Source organism: Hyperolius riggenbachi, chromosome 1 (assembly GCF_040937935.1).
Source record: "Hyperolius riggenbachi isolate aHypRig1 chromosome 1, aHypRig1.pri, whole genome shotgun sequence".
In the NCBI taxonomy this organism is placed as follows: domain Eukaryota; kingdom Metazoa; phylum Chordata; class Amphibia; order Anura; family Hyperoliidae; genus Hyperolius; species Hyperolius riggenbachi.
This window is the reverse complement of record NC_090646.1, coordinates 550530350-550547095: the sequence shown is the minus strand read 5'-3', so window position 1 is coordinate 550547095 and position 16746 is coordinate 550530350. Positions and strand designations below refer to the sequence as shown.

At 43.2% G+C, this 16746-nt stretch overlaps 1 protein-coding gene across 2 annotated transcripts in view; it reads right to left on the bottom strand.

Moving 5' to 3' along the window:
• Window positions 1-16746, bottom strand: part of EPB41L4A (erythrocyte membrane protein band 4.1 like 4A) — a 327406-nt gene that overhangs the window by 183449 nt on the left and 127211 nt on the right. For both annotated transcript variants that reach the window (XM_068247351.1, XM_068247350.1), the window contains exon 3: window positions 1796-1847. In XM_068247351.1, the coding sequence (XP_068103452.1) occupies window positions 1796-1847 (52 nt within the window). The remainder of the gene's footprint in view (window positions 1-1795; window positions 1848-16746) is intronic.

Here is a 16746-nt window from a genome sequence, read left to right as displayed (position 1 = left end):
GAGTCTGACACTTTGAGGCTAGAATAATGAACATTTTCACAATAGTCTGATGGTCTGAGATTTTGATGTTGGGGTTTTCATAATCTGTAAGCCTTAATCATCAAAATTATAACAAATAAAGGCTTTAAATATCTCACTTGGCATGCAATGAATCTATTTCATATGTTAGTTTCCCCTTTTAAGTGGAATTACTGAAATAAATGGCTTTTGCACAATATTCAGATTTTTAGAGTTTCACCTGTACTGTAAAGCCTTTTTCACACGAGAGGCTGAACTGTACACTTTTCATATTTAACCTTTTATATGCCCTGCCCGAGTTATCTCGTTTTAGATAAGCTGGAGCAGGGCTGATGCAGCCGACTATACTCTGCCTGCCTCACTAACCTAAAGCAGAGAGGCACAGGGAGAGCTTGTCTTGTCTGATCTGGGCCTGATTTGGATGCAGGATCATCTCTCCTTTCCCACCACATGATGTGACGTGATCAGGAAACGAAGGAGGATGTCAGCGTTACAGTGCTGCTTGGTGGTGGAAGAGGAGAGACAATTCTGTGCCCATATCAGGAAAATATATTTTTCTCTCCCTGCACTGCTCTAAATTAGGCTTAAAGTGTACCCGAGGCGACGTGTGACATGATGAGATGTACATGTGTATGTATAGTACTAAACATATTAATAACCAGGGTGTTTTACTTGTTTTATATTGCTGCCTGAAAGAGGGAATTTTTAAGGATGGAAGTGACAGCTTCTGTCTTGACAGTAGCTTGTCAGGAATATAGTAAACATCACTGATAAGCAAATTACAGCTATAAAAGTTTCCTGGCAGAATACATTTTTCTGCATATTTCTGAGAGCAGAGGGAGAGAGAAAGGGTCAATATAGATCATGTATTTTAATTTAGGGGCACTTAATAGACTGCAACTGAGCAGAGACAACAAAACATTCAATCTACTTTCCAAATTCAATATAAAATAATATCCCCATATATATATTATATATATATATATATATATATATATATATATATATATATATATATATATATATATATATATATATATATAGTCATTTTTATGGTACTTATCAATGAAAAATTTATCGCAAAATTGATCAGAAACAATTTGGACATCTACACACAATGCAAGGATATTGTGGAGCATCCAAGTGGTTTCCTGAAGGGGATGTGCCTAGGCTGAAATCCAGCAGCACTTATTCAAGAAAAGAGCATACGATTTACACTGGAGGGTGCCGGCTACTTTCTGCAATTGGACATCTACACACAATACAATTTTTGTTATCAGATCATGAGGCTTTAATGCTAGGTACACACTATGAGATTTTCTGCCAGATTTACTGTCAGATTATTTCCAACATATCCGATGTGATTTCCGAGCGGTTTCCGACCGTTTTCTGATAGACGTAAACGGAAACCAGTCAGAAATCGATCGGAAAATCCTCGGAAATCAATAAGTAATCCGATCGGACATGTTGTAAATAATCAATCTGATAGTAAATCTGACAGAATATCTCATAGTGTGTACCTAGCATAAGGAGCTTGGAAGTGTAGAAGGATATGTGGCACAGCAGTGCACAAAGGAAAAACAAAATTGGCAGGTAAAAGGTTAATTGGACATCTCATAAAAATGTTTATCTTTTGTGCAATTTCAAATTACTGACACTACAGAATGAATATGTATTCCGTAAAATAGACACATTTGAATCATATTGTCACTTGATAAATGCTAAATGGCTGCTCTGCTTTTGCCTGCCCAGTACCACAGTAATCAGGTATACTTACTGCTAATCAGGTCTTTGTGTTCAGCAATTGTCTTTGCAGGATCTAGCCAGTACTGCATAGAAACAAAACACAATCTTTTTAGAAAAAGTCACAGTATCAAAAATTGTATAAGTTTTATTTTATATTGGTATTATAATAAGAAAATATGCTAACAATTAGCTAATTACAGACATATTTCAGAAGCAGGACATAAATGTTATTCCTGAAGCACAATACATAGACAGTCACATTATAATGTTAAACTAGCTATACACAGGTCAATAATAGCACAGTAAAGCAAGCAATTAATCCCAACCCCAGATGGCATGGAATGTTTCTCATCCCCTCAGGGACACCTTCTCCAGCAGGTAAACATGCCCCCAGCAATACCCATATTCACAAAATACCCTCTGCATGTTCCTTGTGTTATCCTTCAGGCTTCTTCTGCCCCAGGGCCTCCTGGAATATGAACTGCACATCATTGTGGAAGCCTGATATACATTAATACCTTCTAGGAATCGTCATGACACAAGCTACCGATAATGTTTGTATAAATGGTTTCCAGAGCTTAAAAAAAATGTGATCTCATTTCCTTATGCGGGTGTGTATTCTGCGCCTTACTCAAAATATGAGCTCTTAATTGGCCAAGGTAGAGGAAGTGATGACCTGGCAAACTAAACTCAGACCTTACCTCAGAGAAGGAAAGGAGTTGGCCCTCTCAGATGTCCAGTAGCTGCCCTAGCCTAACAATACTGCTATCCACCCAGTACAGAAACCCTTTATGGGCTAAACTTGCAGACTCATTCTAACCTATGAAGGAAGTAGTGCAAAGAGAGGTGAGTATCGGCCCTAGGTGCAGCAGGGAGCTTGTAAAACTGCAGATGGCATAAGGTAGCGTGCTCTCCTATAGTAAATAATTCCATGTAGGCAAGAAGTAGCGGGGCACAGCTTACTTAAAAGCCCTTTATTGTACTTTGGGCAAATACAGTGGCATACGTGGTGAGGGTGGCAAACTAGCCTGACAGCTGTTTTGTGTTAATATGTTTCATCGGAGGATAAACACTATGAAGTAATTGCTATGACAGCCTCCCCTTCAGAGTGATGTGCATCTTATGGGATGCGATGCACAAGAGGATGGTGGGTCAGCCTCCTTTCAGTGCTTGACTATATACGTTAGACTTGGTCTGCAGGATGGGAGAAAAAGTAAGACAGTATCCAGCACTATGGCAGGAAGAAGCCTGACTGTATGAGTACGATAGGCGTATTAAGGTAGTTGGTCCCCTCCATCTTAAATAGGCTGGTGGTCAAAAACAATCATTCCTTGAATTGTGTTTTAAAGTGGATGGGCGTGCCTTCTTTTTATTCCTGTTCTTCTCCTTGGGGTCTTCACCTTCAGCAAGATATGCCAACTTTGAACCAAAACTCCTATGCTACACTCAAGTGTATGCCAAGGGTTCAAGAAATTACCTCACGTTGGACCTTGTGACAGAGAGATAGTGTGACATCTATGAGTGTGTTGCATGTTGCAATCCCTCCTTACTGACAAGTCAAAGAAAGGGCAAAGAGGAATATGTCCACTATGGGAACATGGCCGCCTGGTCTCACTATCAATGGTTGGGTGTGGCTACATCAGTGTCACCCCAGTGTTGTGGCCAGGAGAAACAAGGCTGTCAATTGGAAGGTGAAGTCATTGAGAACCAGAGTTGTATATAGAGTGGTGGGTTTCGGTAGTGTGGAATGGAAAAAAATTGGGCTTTAAGGTTACAGTTTTCTTTAAGAGGTCAATTAAGAGGTCAACAGAAAAGTAAATGAGGAAATACCGTATATGGCTCATCTAGAATGACAGAAAATTAGAAAAAAAAAAGGAAAAAGCCTTGAAGGCCAACATCAGAGTATAATTTTACTTTTAGATGCTGGTGAAAAGGACTGGAGCCCCGAAGGATTTTACCTCTCTCTGTGGCCAAACTGGAGAGATTTTTTTTTCATAGTGGTGACTCAGATCGCTAAAGCTATGGCAGTGCTGCACAATGAAACACCAGAATAGTGAGGGAGTCCAATGAAAATTGATATTTAAGTGAAGTAGGTGTCAGCAGCTGAATCACTTCTGGACTCTCTTCCACCCGCTTTAAATAAATGACTAGTACACAGGTACTTAATTCCAGTCCTCGAGGGCCATATCCATGCCAGTGCTTAGGATGGACATAGAAATGGAGAGACATGTTCTTCTTGAGGAACCACGCCTTTCCTGATTCAATCCTATCAATTAATTTGAGCCATGCCAAAAATGTGTGAGGACCTCGGCCATGAGGACTGGAGTTTTACATCCCTGGACTAGTAGAAATAGAGAGCTGTGGCTCCTCTGTTTAATTTGGTCATGCAGCGATCTCCACCAGTTACAGAAGAGAAGCAATGACTCTTCTTCTCTCAAAGATATTCCACCAGGAAAGGTCACAGATGTCCTCTCTATAATATCACTCATTTTGTTGAAATCGCTTATGAAATTGTTTTAATAAATCTTTCCCTTTACATAAATAAAGAAAATACTGGAGGCGTTTAACAACCAATTTAAAGAGATTATCAGGAGAAAAAATGCAATTAGCAGATAAAAAGCTAATTATGGCAAAAAGACTGGAATTCATTTCACAGTCGTAATGTTTGATGAAGGTAGGTTTAACCCATAAAGTATATCTCCAGTCACAGAAACGAGATAGTATAGCTACTTATATGGCCAAGATGAAATCCAATAATTATTGCAAACTATTTTCACACTGTACAATGAAGTTTAAAAAACTAACATATCCATACACAATCCTTTGCTGACAGCCCTTAATAAATCAATGCTCTCTGCATGGAACAAGTCAGAGAAACAGCATGTAGATCCTATAGAGTGAGTTCCTATTATGTGCATTGTTGTGTGGCACTGTGCAGTCACCTATGAACTCACTATACATACAATTGCATGGGCATGTTCACACCAGCCATAAATAAACTTCTCATGACTCCGCCCCATTTCCTTCCCATTTCCACAGATATAAGCAGTCCTTAGCTTCTAACAGACCTATGCTGGCCCTTCACCGAGTACATATTAATATGCTGCCAGGCAGTTGGGCGCAGGGCGAGCAAAATGACAGCTAACGCTGCCAACAAAGTCTCAAAATTCCCAGCATCATTAAATGCTATTTCCCCTCCAAGTCGTAGCAAGTCGGGGGGGGGGAACGAAGTAATTCGGGGTCTGGCTATTACTGGCACCCAAATTACCAGTACGCGGCCATGGAGTATATCATTGTAGCTATAGCTGTGCCGATAACAGGCAGAGCGCTGAGTTGAGCTGCTTCGCCTGTACCAAAAAGAGTGACAAATGGAAGGGAGGCAAGCCCAGTCTAACTGAATTTGTAGATTTTTTCCAGTTCAAAGCCACCTTTGAACCATGCTAATCATTTGAAAATGGGGCGGGAGGGTGGCCTTGGTGACATGGGTATAATCAGTCATAGTAAACTCTGAATATAATGTACAATCATTTGGTGAAGTTAAGGACCACACTTGCTGCTCTACATTTACCATTGAGTGACTTTGCCTAGGGCCACACTGACAGTGGTGCGTTGCAGTGCGGTGTGTAACCAGGGCTGTGGAGTTTGTGATTTTATAAACTGAGGAGTCGGAGTCGGGAGTTGGATGATTTTGTACAAAATCCACAGCCCTGGTAAGTATTACCTAAGGAGTCGGAGCCATTTTGGATACCCGAAGTCGGAGTTGGAGTTGGTGGTTTCATAAACTGAGCAGTCTGAAGATCTTTGTACCGACTCCACAGCCCTGGGTGTAACGCAGCTTACCGCAATGCAATGCTCCACTTAAGTGACATTAAGTTAATAGTGCGGCTGCTGCATTGCAGTATGGGTTGTGGAATAGTAATATGTGGTGTGTTACCGCTAAAAGCGCACGTTAATAGTGAAAGTGCATACTTTTCACTGTCCCAATCCATTGCATTGTGTTCCTGTCATGACAGGGAATGTAACGCAATGGCCACTGTGAACTTATTACTACTCCTGTTATTTTTTACAGAACAGTTCTCTGGACAGGGCTGATTGCGCTCCCTAAGCTGCTAGGTGATTTTATGATAAAAACTCTTTTAAAAGCTAACAATTGACAGTAAGGGCTGAGTCACTCGGCAGTTCTGGGACAACAATCAGAAAATCAGTTGGCATTGGTTCCCACTGCTTGGTCATCACGTGTTAAGCCCACTAGCAGGACATGGAAGCGCCAAACTTAGCCGATACCAGGCGAGACAAGACGACAGGATCTAGCATAATGCTTACGCAAACAACAGGAAAAGCCAGTACCATTGATTAAAAAGCAACGCCATTCATTTCAATGGACAGCGCTTGCGCAACGAACCCCGCAACCGCCACGTTTAGTGTCCATGTGGACCGGCCCTAAAGGACAGGGTTATCTGGGGCACTAAAGGGAACTAGGGATCCTGCCACACAGAAGAAGCTTTGCTAAGGCCAAACAATACTGGTTTAGGGTCACATAAAAGTATCTGGGAAGTCGGTTTTTATCAAGTATTTAAGGAATAGGGAAATGGGGGGGGGGGGGGGGGGGGGCAAAAACTTTGGGCAACACTCCCATTGCTTTAATAATCACTGCCATATACAATATAGGGCATACAGCTATGAAAAATGTAAAACCACTCCCATGCTCACACTATCTGCTATTATTCATGTTTAGCTTGGATCCGATTTGAATCCAGCGCTGCGTAATATGTTGGCGCTTTATAAATACAATAAATAAATAACCCAAATAGAAAGTGTTCTGGTTCTGATCATCTCAATGCTGGCTATAGCCAAATTTCCCTAAAAATGCTATTAATCTACTGGCAGAACTTGCACACAAACAATAGCATTTATGTACAGTTACAATCAGCGCAGATTTTGGACTTTTGACTATAGCAAGTGTCCCGGCAATCAGTACCATACATACTAATCAGATTCAGAATGAAGCCAAACTTGTATAAGCAACAATGTGAAAATCATACTAAATGTCTGAGGTTAAGATAGATTTCCTTCAAATTCCTCTCCAAAGATATTCTAATCATTTGCACCCGATCTGCAGCAATAATTTTAGTTGATTGTGGTAGCACACAGTACCGGTACTTTTCACTTGACGTGAAATTTCCATGTTTTGTTAATGTCAGCAGACTACAAATGGTGCATGAAAGTTTTTAGATCACCTTTATCTGTCAATATTATTAAATTGAAGATTCAAGAGGTGTTGAAAAAGGCAAACATGTCCACAGAGCACACACTGTGTGCCAGAATGAAAGGCTTGAAAGGGCCTCGTCCATCTGCTGATCTCACTCCATACAACATCAGACCTGCATGGTAGGACAGAGGCCTTTATCCAGCACAGGGACATCTCCTGAAGGATGAAGAGCTCCATTACTGAACAAAGCACTAACTCAACACCGGGTCTCATTCATCAGCATGTTATCAAAATGTGTTACAAATCTTTCATAAGGACACTTGATGATTGCTTAAATCAGCTCACACAGAGTACTAAGGTTATCCAATCATCTCCACCGGCCATGGCTCACAAGAAAAAAAACCCAAAGACAAAGTACCATAGTATGTCTTGATTAAGTATTCTGGCTCAGTCAAATGACCACAAAAAACAAACTTCTAACTGGACAGAAGAAGCAAAGAAGCCTTACAAAACAGACAGTGGTGCCCATACTGCTGCAAAGCCTTCTGGGAAATTATCTCAGAAAAAGACACTTGTGTTATGTTTGGTACCAACCCTCTACAGCATTTATTGCTGAGCTTTTCTACTACTGAATAGAAGCCTTTGTACTAAGCATGGTAGTCATATGTAGTACTATCATATTGCAAATATCTGTATTACAAAATATATCCATCTTACAGCTGCACTATAAGTTGACCAAAAAAACTCATTAAACTTAAATTTCACACTACCCACACCAATAAAGTATAACCATCATAACCCATGTATAAATTAGATTTAAATATTTTTTTTACTGCACTATAGAAGAGAAGATCTGATTGGTTGCTTAAAACAGCACACCCAGTTGTTGAAGATGCTGATAAATGAGGAACATGACAAGAGGTTTATTGCAAGGCATTCCAGTGAGTAAGATTACAATGAAGCCACAAGAGAAAGTAGCATGTCCTAAGACAGACAATTACATGAGGTGTCAAACACAACACCGTGTATTGCTCATCATCTGTGCAGATGAAAGGCATGAAAAGACAAGATTCTTGCTGAAAGCAGGAGCCTGAATTGTAGTACAAAAGAAGAGTTCCCTTTCTCTGTCTACACTTTGTTTTCATTCTGTCACTAGTGATTTCAGCTGTCCAATCATCCCTTCAATCACTGCTGCACTTCAGCAGAACAGCGGCAGGTAGCAGGTACAGGAGGAGAAGAGGGAAAGGCTTGCTTATAACTGGGATACAATTTCTCAAAGAGGGAAAATATATACGGTATATATATATATATATATATATATATATATATATATATATATATATATATATATATATATATATAAATATACACACACACACACACATATATACATATATATACACACACACACACAGTCTCCAAATTTTATTCTGTAGGGACTGTCGAGTGAAAATAACATTTTTTCAAGAACACCTTTAGTTTTTAAGAAAGTTTAAATTCTAAGAAAAAATGTTGTTTTTTTTAAATTTGGCAAAGTTACATGTTGCTGCAGTACACTGACAAGACAAATAACATTTATATTGCGCTTTTATCCTGGCAGACTCAAAGCACTTCAGGGGTGCAGCCACTTATGGAGTACTCCACAGGTGACCAGGATCATTAGGGAGCCTTGCCCAGAAAACTCCTTACAAGCTTACTGAGGGCAAAAGGGGACAGAGGTAACACAGTGAGGTCAGAGGGGGGCACTGAAGGCACGGGGAAACAGAGGTGACACAGAGGGCACACTGGAGGCACAGAGGAGGTACAGAGGACAGAGATGGCACAGAGTTTCGACTTATGAACAGATTCGGGTTAAAAATAAACCTACAGTCCCTATCTCATTATTCAATTTACATTTTCATAATAATTAGCATAATTATGTATCATAATAACTGGCATAATTCTCAATCCTCTCAAATTTATTTACCACTCACTGACAATCCCTATTAAAGGGAATGTCCAAGCAAAATAAAAAAATGAGTTTCACTTACCTGGGGCTTCTACCAGCCCCATGCAGCCATCCTGTGCCCTCATAGTCACTCACTGCTGCTCCAGTCCCCCGCTGGCAGCTTGCCGACCTCGGAGGTCAGCGGGACGCATTGCGTACACTTTTACGCATTCCCGCTAGTGCAGGAACATTAACACATACATTTTACACATTACTGGTTCAATGCGTAAAAATGTACGCATTGAACCAGTAACGCGTAAAAATGTATGTGTTAATGTTCCTGCACTAGCAAGAATGCGTAAAAGTGTACGCAATGCGTCCCGCTGACCTCCGAGGTCGGCAAGCTGCCAGCGGGGGACTGGAGCAGCAGTGAGTGACTACGAGGGCACAGGATGGCTGCATGGGGCTGGTAGAAGCCCCAGGTAAGTGAAACTCATTTTTTTTTATTTTGCTTGAACCTTCCCTTTAACTACTGTGGACTTTGGTACAAGTACTGTAACTTTGAGCAAGACATTAAATAAACACAATTCAAACGCAGCTGGCACTGGCATGCAGGTTTTTAAGAAAAATAAAATTAATAAAAATTAGCTGACAGTCTAACAGTTAAGAAGCTAGTAATTGAAGCAGTGACAATGGGTGCATGGTGCGCCTGTTAATTTGAGAACTATCATAGCCTACAATGTAATTTCCGGCTATGGCAACACCATGGGCCCACGATTTTGGATACATAGATCCATCAGTCTGTGTGCTCCCAATTCAAGATTCAAGCACTTTATTGTCATTGTTGAATACAACAATATTACATTTCATGACAATCCCATATGGTGCATATGTTATGGCCAAAACCAGAAATTGGCCAACGTGCCATTTCGGGAACTGGCCGACGTTATGTCGGCCAAAGTCCAAAATGCTTCGAATTTCTGACATTGGCCGGCCAGTTTGCAAAGTGGCCAAAGTCAGTTGGCCAAAGTTCAAAATGCACAAATCTCAGAACATCCCAGGTCCTGTCCGGCAGCATGAAAGGTACTCAAAACTTCCTCTCTGCTCTGAAAGGTACACAACAGCACAATAATCTTTAAAGAAAACATTTCTTTGTTTCACCTGATACAAATCCTGCAATAAATCTGCAGTGTGCCTACTTCCTGCTTTCATTGAAGCAGACACAGTGTTAACATCCTGTGCTTTCTAATTAGCTTATCTGCCGTGGCAGTCAGGTTACACAGGGAAGAGATTAAATTACAACGTGTGATTAGTCACAGATGAGGGGGAATTAGACAGGCTAAACTCGCTAAATACATACAGGGTGCATTTCTCTATGTTTTCCTTCTGTCCTGTGCAAAGGTTCAGGTCCACTTTAGTGCTTTTGTGCCTCCACTGTGAATGTCATAGCTGGCATTTTCTGCATTTGTTGTTAGATCATGTTAGATCATGGCACTGCCTCTTGACTTCTAAAAGCTGAACCTGGGGATTTGTCAGTGCACCCATTAACTCCACGGCTGGCTCAGCTTTGCTTCCTCCCCTCCATGTTGGCGCTATGCCCCCGATCAAAGCTCTTGCTCCACTTTAATGAGGCTAAACCTCACGGTCCTGTGCAGGGAAAGCAGCTGCAGCCGTCAGTAGGAAAGGCAGCCCCGGGTCCTGAGAAATTGGAGAGAAGACAGAATGCGGAGAAGGAAGGTGCCGGGGAGAAGACTGAGAGAAGACAGAAGGCAGAGGAGGAAGGTGCCGGGGAGAAGACTGAGAGAAGACAAAAGGCAGAGGAGGAAGGTGCCGGGGAGAAGACTGAGAGAAGACAAAAGGCAGAGGAGGAAGGTGCCGGGGAGAAGACTGAGAGAAGACAGAAGGCAGAGGACGAAGGTGCCGGGGAGAAGACTGAGAGAAGACAGAAGGCGGAGGAGGAAGGTGCCGGGGAGAAGACTGAGAGAAGACAGAAGGCAGAGGACGAAGGTGCCGGGGAGAAGACTGAGAGAAGACAGAAGGCAGAGGACGAAGGTGCCGGGGAGAAGACTGAGAGAAGACAGAAGGCAGAGGACGAAGGTGCCGGGGAGAAGACTGAGAGAAGACAGAAGGCAGAGGAGGAAGGTGCCGGGGAGAAGACTGAGAGAAGACAGAAGGCAGAGGAGGAAGGTGCCGGGGAGAAGACTGAGAGAAGACAAAAGGCAGAGGAGGAAGGTGCCGGGGAGAAGACTGAGAGAAGACAAAAGGCAGAGGAGGAAGGTGCCGGGGAGAAGACTGAGAGAAGACAGAAGGCAGAGGAGGAAGGTGCCGGGGAGAAGACTGAGAGAAGACAAAAGGCAGAGGAGGAAGGTGCCGGGGAGAAGACTGAGAGAAGACAAAAGGCAGAGGAGGAAGGTGCCGGGGAGAAGACTGAGAGAAGACAAAAGGCAGAGGAGGAAGGTGCCGGGGAGAAGACTGAGAGAAGACAAAAGGCAGAGGAGGAAGGTGCCGGGGAGAAGACTGAGAGAAGACAGAAGGCAGAGGAGGAAGGTGCCGGGGAGAAGACTGAGAGAAGACAAAAGGCAGAGGAGGAAGGTGCCGGGGAGAAGACTGAGAGAAGACAAAAGGCATAGGAGGAAGGTGCCGGGGAGAAGACTGAGAGAAGACAGAAGGCAGAGGAGGAAGGTGCCGGGGAGAAGACTGAGAGAAGACAGAAGGCAGAGGAGGAAGGTGCCGGGGAGAAGACTGAGAGAAGACAGAAGGCAGAGGAGGAAGGTGCCGGGGAGAAGACTGAGAGAAGACAGAAGGCAGAGGAGGAAGGTGCCGGGGAGAAGACTGAGAGAAGACAAAAGGCAGAGGAGGAAGGTGCCGGGGAGAAGACTGAGAGAAGACAGAAGGCGGAGGAGGAAGGTGCCGGGGAGAAGACTGAGAGAAGACAGAAGGCAGAGGAGGAAGGTGCCGGGGAGAAGACTGAGAGAAGACAAAAGGCAGAGGAGGAAGGTGCCGGGGAGAAGACTGAGAGAAGACAGAAGGCAGAGGAGGAAGGTGCCGGGGAGAAGACTGAGAGAAGACAGAAGGCAGAGGAGGAAGGTGCCGGGGAGAAGACTGAGAGAAGACAGAAGGCAGAGGAGGAAGGTGCCGGGGAGAAGACTGAGAGAAGACAGAAGGCAGAGGAGGAAGGTGCCGGGGAGAAGACTGAGAGAAGACAGAAGGCGGAGGAGGAAGGTGCCGGGTAGAAGACTGATAGAAAACAGAAGGCTGAGGAGGAAGCCGGCAGGAAGAAGATGGAGAGAAGGAAAGAAAGCAGAGAATGTAGGCGGCAGGGGAAAGCAGCTCCAGCTGATGCTATTTCGTTGGCAGACCGGCAGCAGGAAAGACATCCCTGGGTCCTGAGAAACAAGACGGAAGGCGCTGGGAAACAGTGATGTACTTGCGGAGCAGCTGACGGTGCAGACAGTAGGTAGCAGGAAGCAGTGAGCTGCTTGGGATTTCAGGACTTGGCCGGCCACATCTAGCCAGAATGCGTTCTGGCTGGCCAAAGTCCGCAAAAAGCCCCATTTTGCAAGCTGGACGGCCATTTCAACTTCAGCCGGCCATTTTTAGGTTTGACTGGCCAGAACCCGAAGTGACCAGACTTTGGGTTCTGGCCGTAACACATATAAGGAATATAGTGATGGTAACAAAGGTAGAAATAGAGGAATTACACAAGTATGCCAGGTATTTCAAATATTTAAGCAATTTGTACACAGTGTTAAAGGAGTGTTTCAGAGAAGATTCGGAGTTTAAAAAGTTTATGGCAGATGAAAAAAAGCTGTTTTTCAATCTGTTTGTGTGTATATGGATTGACCTAAAACGTCTACCTGATTGAAGGCAGCTCAAGCAAGAAGTTTCCAGTCCGAGTGTTGTCCTTGATAATGTTTTCGGCCCTTCTTATACAGCAAGTCCTATACAAGAATTCAAGTGGTGGTAGTAAAGTGAGGAGAATAGGCAGCCAGCAGGCATGAGGATGAGAGCGCATGGACGGATGGAGGAGTGCACCAGTCGGACAGGTGATTTTGCTTCAATGCTGAAAAAAACTGCAGGGGCCCCGGAAACCACAATAAAATTGGAAGGAGGCCTGGGCTGGCAGCTGGATGCTCAGTTTTTCCCTATGGAAGCGCTTGCCCTGTGGGCAACAGTTTGGATCCAAGTCTGCATGGACATATTGATAGCCTACAGGCTAGCAATGGAGTGTTGTTGCTATGAAGTGGGGTGGAGGGTTGACAGCACTGTGCACAGTGGAGCACTACATAGCAGGCATGGTGAGTAGGAGAACAAGGACTTCGGTCTGCGTTCCCCTAAGATTATCCACCAGGCAGAACACTTGTAAATGCACTGAGGGGGATCAGGAACTGTAGTACACATGATAGTCTCACCATAGGTGGTCCAAATCATTCGCCTCGGTCAAGAGATACTGAGAGGACCCTTTCCACAATCAAAAACAGGATTTTCTTCGGGAGGGAGGGAAGGAAAATGAGTTCCACTCTTGTTCCAGAGTTCCTGTTTTAAATGGCCACACTTTAAGGTTTACATGGGGCTTTATGCATAGTTCCCTGTAAAATAATTGTGTTCATCAGTGAGAGAATGTACTGGCAATTCTCCCCTACCCTTTAGGCCCAGCTGCACCTGGGATGTTCCTTACATTACATATGCTGTATATCATGCAGTACAGTACTAGAGAGAAGATCAGTTTTATTATATAAAGCTTACACAGAAAACAGTCCTCTGCTGTGGTGTATTCATTTCCCCCCACATGCACCCTCAAGACATATTAATATGAGTTTCCATTTCTAGATAAGTCTGGTCAAGTTTTGATATGAGGAGGAGGAAAAACATTGCACAACCTGAGCTTTTACACCACTGCAGGTGTAAGAGCCTGAAAAGCTAACAGTGATATTTTACAAACTTTTCTTTATTAAGAATAAGCAGTGCAACGGTCATTCAATGTAAATATGCACCCAAGTGTTCTTCAAAGGAAGCCAGTGTTTGTGCAAAAAGAAGAGGAATTCTGCAGCAAGCTGGGAGTGGAGAACATTTTCTGCACAGAGTGAGGGAAGGTCAGCCTCTAACAACAGATAAATCAGGCTCTGTGTAAGGGCTGACAAGACAAATATTTCTCTAATACTTTATGGTACACGTACAGACGGAGCAGCCTTATTACACTGTATAACTAATGGAGCATCATGGAACATGTTGCCCTCCTAATAAAACCTCTCATTTTTATTTGTATTTTTTTACAGACGATAAACAAAGTTAAAAGGTACATGCCCTTTAAGAATCCACATATATAAAGTGGGAATTCATATTATGTTTACAGACATATAGAGGGTAACTGCAGGCCAGTTATACAATCTAAAGATGTACCCAAATTGGAGTGTAGTGATCTATGCACCACATACAATCATTAACTTTTAATCAGCAAAACATATGGTTAAAAGTTAGCCAAAACTCTACTTCTGGCTGTCTGCCAAGTTTACTCTACTTGCCTTTGTTTCTTGAAACTCCCCCATGGTCTCCCCCACCACACACACACACACACACACACACACACACACACACACACACACACACACACACACACCTACCTACTACAATATACATACATGGTCTCCCCCACCACACACACACACACACACACACACACACACACACACACACACACACACACACACCTACTACAATATACATACATGGTCTTCCCCACCACACACTCACACCTACCTACTACAATATACATACATGGTCTCCCCCACCACACACACACACACACCTACCTACTACAATATACATACATGGTCTTCCCCACCACACACTCACACCTACCTACTACAATATACATACATGGTCTCCCCCACCACACACACACACACACCTACCTACTACAATATACATACATGGTCTCCCCCACCACACACACACACACACACACACACACACACACACACACACACACACACACACACACACACACACACACAAACCTACCTACTACAATATACATACATGGTCTCCCCCACCACACACACACACACACACACACACACACACCTACCTACTACAATATACATACATGGTCTCCCCCACCACACACACACACCTACCTACTACAATATACATACATGGTCTCCCCCACCACACACACACACCTACCTACTACAATATACATACATGGTCTCCCCCACCACACACACACACCTACCTACTACAATATACATACATGGTCTCCCCCACCCAGGGCTGTGGAGTCGGAGTCGTGGAGTCGGGCAATTTTGGGTGCCTGGAGTCGGAGTCGGGAAAAAATGCACCGACTCCGACTCCTAATGAATTTGTAACTGTAATTAAAATAGAAAATATGATAAAATGTTCTATTTCTCAGATAATAGTCATTAAAAATAATGTATATATACAGTATATATACAGTAATAGCTGTGCTTAGTCCACAAAAATGAAATAAACCAATCAAAATTAGTTACTTGTGCTGCTTCAATAAAGCAGTCCCCGTATTTTTAAGGTCAGATATACATATCTGATTGTGACTGTATATATGCTGTGTACACAGGAATCTCTTATATATACTAAATAACATCTATGCTGTAAAAATAAAGCCTGATGTGTAGCTGTGTCACTAATAGAGATGGTCAATGAGATGGAAATAATTCTGCATTGATGCTGATTTATGCAAATGTATGCACTCCCTTTGCTGATGAAATCAAATAATTTGATATGTTGTTAAATTTGGTTTAGTGACTGCAAATTAAAGGGTACCTGAGACGGATGAAAAGTAAAATTTTATACATACCTGGGGCTTCCTCCAGCCCCCTTCAGGCTAATCAGTCCCTCGCTGTCCTCCACCACCCGGATCTTCTGCTATGAGTCCTGGTAATTCAGCCAGTCAGCGCTGTCCGGCCGCATGCCACTCCCACAGCCAGGAACATTCTGCACCTGTGCAATAGTGCTGCACAGGTGTAGTATGCTCCTGGTGGCGGAGTGTGTGCATGCGCACTACACCCGACTGACTCAAGTACCTGGACTCATAGCAGAAGATCCAGGTGGTGGAGGAGGACAACGAGGGGCTGATTAGCCTGAAGGCGGCTGGAGGAAGCCCCAGGTATGTATCAAACTTTAATTTCATCAGTCTCAGGTTTACTTTGTTACGCAGTAGTAGTATATTCTACATATGCACGCCCCACAGAACTGCAGGGAATCCACTGAGAATGCTGTGCACATTGAACACAGTGGTGTTGTCTGTTTACAATCTCCTTATTCCCCTGCAGAGTACCTGCACATCATTCTTACATGTTCCCACACTTACATTGCCTAGGGCCTGATAGATGTTCTTTGTTCCGGTTTGTACCTTTTACAAGTACTCTTACCAAGGACTAGTTTTAGTCTAAAGGGAATAAATATAGTAGTCTACATATCCTTCTCACTTCAGTTGTCTTGTAAAATTCCTAAGCGTTGGCAGTCAAGAGACGAATTTCACGTTACATACTTTTAATCAACAAAATTGTAATATGCAAATTAGAGGAGTCGGAGTCGAGGAGTCGGAGTCGGTGGAATCCTAAACTGAGGAGTCGGAGGATTTTTGGACCGACTCCACAGCCCTGCCCCCACCACACACACACACCTACCTACTACAATATACATACATGGTCTCCCCCACCACACACACACACACACAAACCTACCTACTACAATATACATACATGGTCTCCCCCACCACACACACACACACACACCTACCTACTACAATATACATACATGGTCTCCCCCACCACACACACACACACCTACCTACTACAATATACAT